Consider the following 2,470-nt stretch of genomic DNA (forward strand, 5'->3'; position numbering starts at 1 on the left):
ATACTTTATACTTTCCTAGGTATTTAGTAATCACAAGGTTAACTATAGCGTTTTAGTAAAGTTTGATAATGTTGTGATTTATTTAAAAAAATAAAAACAAAAAATAAATGTTAATGCTTTTATTTCTTGGAGAGTTTTTTGTTCAAATTTGTTTCAATTTGAGATTGAAAATAAAATTATTCGAATAATACATATTTATTCGAATGACAAGCCTATTATTCACCAGCAGAATTAAATTCGTTTACATCGATGCTATTAAAAGTTTAACAAAAAAATCAAATTATATATTTAATGTAGCGTGTCAAACGTTCTAATTAGAAGTTTCTGTAACAAACTAGTAAAAGCTTATTTCAATTCGTCTAAGAAATTTATATGGAAAACAGTAAGTGTTTTTCATCACTGGATCAATTTGTATTGCTCTAAAGAGAGATACCTAAACAAAAGAGCGTTTTGTACGTACATATATACTTATTAGGGTATTCAATCGGTTAACCGTTAATCGGCCGATTTTCAAATAACAAATAAACCGATTAATTTGTGTCGATTAACCGAATTTTTTTTTTGAACTTTAACATATTTTTTGGTATATATTTTTCCATTTTAATTCAAATACAAAGGTCAAAGAAAAATTAAATATTTTTTCAACTGACATATTTAATTTACATGTATTTGTCGGATGAGTACATGACAATAAACGAAACTGGATACACTACTGAAACGAGTTTTTATCAGAACTTATCGAAATTATTAAAAGTATTTAAAATGTAAAAAAATCCAAAAAGGACTACAATGCATTGTAATGGTATAATGGAGGATTTTAAATGCTTAGAAAAAACTAAAAAATAACTGAGATATTGGATATTCTTTATCATGCCTTACTTTTGATTTCTCCAACATCTAGAATCAGCGAGAGAGTTTTTTCCAAGTCGAGTTTTATTAAAACTAAAGAAAATTATTTACTTTTTAATTGAATTGTTATGTTTTCTTTCTCTTTTATGTTTTTTTCTTTTTATTAATGAAATACTTAAATAAGTAAAGAAAATTCGAGGTTTTATTTTCAGTTCAAAATTTAAATAAAAATTATTCGGTTAATCGAATAATTTAAAATTAACCCCGATTAATTATTTGCTCGATTAACCGAATAAACCAGAAACCCGATTAATCGTATACCCTAATACTTATGTATGTATGTACAAAGTAAAGAAAAAAATAATTTTCTGCAACTAACACATAACAATTTGACAAATAAACACCACTCAAAGCCTTTATTTAGGTATGGCTGTTAGAAATATGCATGTCATCGACAACGAGATAGTCAGAAATTATCAACTACTCTCGAAATAACGTACTTCACAATTAATTCAATTAACAAACAGCTTAGAAAAGCTTCTATGTCATATTCAGTTACACGAAACGCGTCTTCAAGAATCAACGTGTAGAGAGGAAATACTTGAAATACAAAAACTAAATATGACTAAAATAACTTTGTACGGTTTCGAACCAAGTCCTCCAGTGCGAGCGTGTCTACTAACATTGAAGGCGTTACAGTTACCATTTAAATACGTTCACATTGATTTAATGGCCGGTGGTCAAATGTCGGAGGATTTTCTAAAAAAGAATCCTCAACACACTGTACCAACTCTAGAAGATGGTGGCCACTTTATTAGCGATTCTCATGCCATCATTACTTACTTGGTGAGCAAATATGCTAAAGACGATTCGCTCTACCCCAAGGATTTCCTTAAGCGCGCCTTGGTCGACCAACGTTTGCATTTTGAAGGCGGTGTCGCTTACTATTCACTGTACAACATTTCTGCACCGCTGTGGCGGAGAAATGAGAATCAAGTGCCACGAGAAAAAATTGATGCAATTGTTGAAACCTACAATTTCTTGGAAATTTTTCTCAAGGACTCTCCATATATGGCCGGCAATCATTTAACAATTGCCGATTTCAGCATTGTAGCGATAGTTACTTCACTGCAACCCGTTCTGGAAATCGATACATCGAAGTATCCAAAACTAATGGCATGGCTAAATCGCATGGAAACCTTGCCATATTATCACGAGGCAAATGGTGTTGGTGCTCAGCAGTACAGTCAATTGATAAAATCGAAAAATATTACAATTATATGAGTGCCGAAAAACTGTACCAGATTTAATTTATTAGGGCGTGAAAGAAATACAAACATTTCGCTAAAAGATGACAATGCACTGTGCAAATCAAGAGGTGCTAAAGAAGATGTTTATCTTACATTGCATTGTGGCAAATAACAACTCTTTCAATTCTCTATAATTATTTGAAACTGTATAATTTAGAATAAAAAAATATATATTTAATTTACAAAAATACTAATTTTGCATTAAAAAAATAATAAAAATACCTTTGACAACTTGTTTTAAATATTGTAGAATATAATTCATGATGAAATTACCGTTTCCAATAAAACAGCAAATGTCGTTACCACCAAAA

At 30.0% G+C, this 2,470-nt stretch overlaps 1 protein-coding gene across 1 annotated transcript; it reads left to right on the forward strand.

Moving 5' to 3' along the window:
- The first annotated feature begins 1,393 nt into the window (after positions 1 to 1,393).
- Positions 1,394 to 2,470, forward strand: LOC135962123 (glutathione S-transferase 1-like). Its single transcript, XM_065513874.1, has one exon. The coding sequence runs from the start codon at positions 1,471 to 1,473 to the stop codon at positions 2,131 to 2,133; it is 663 nt and encodes a 220-aa protein (XP_065369946.1). The 5' UTR covers positions 1,394 to 1,470; the 3' UTR covers positions 2,134 to 2,470.

The sequence above is a fragment of the Calliphora vicina genome, chromosome 5, assembly GCF_958450345.1.
Source record: "Calliphora vicina chromosome 5, idCalVici1.1, whole genome shotgun sequence".
NCBI lineage: Eukaryota > Metazoa > Arthropoda > Insecta > Diptera > Calliphoridae > Calliphora > Calliphora vicina.

Excerpts from the sequence above, each read along its gene's own strand:
- LOC135962123 (XM_065513874.1), top strand. The coding sequence starts at position 1,471 with ATGACTAAAATAACTTTGTACGGTTTCGAACCAAGTCCTCCAGTGCGA.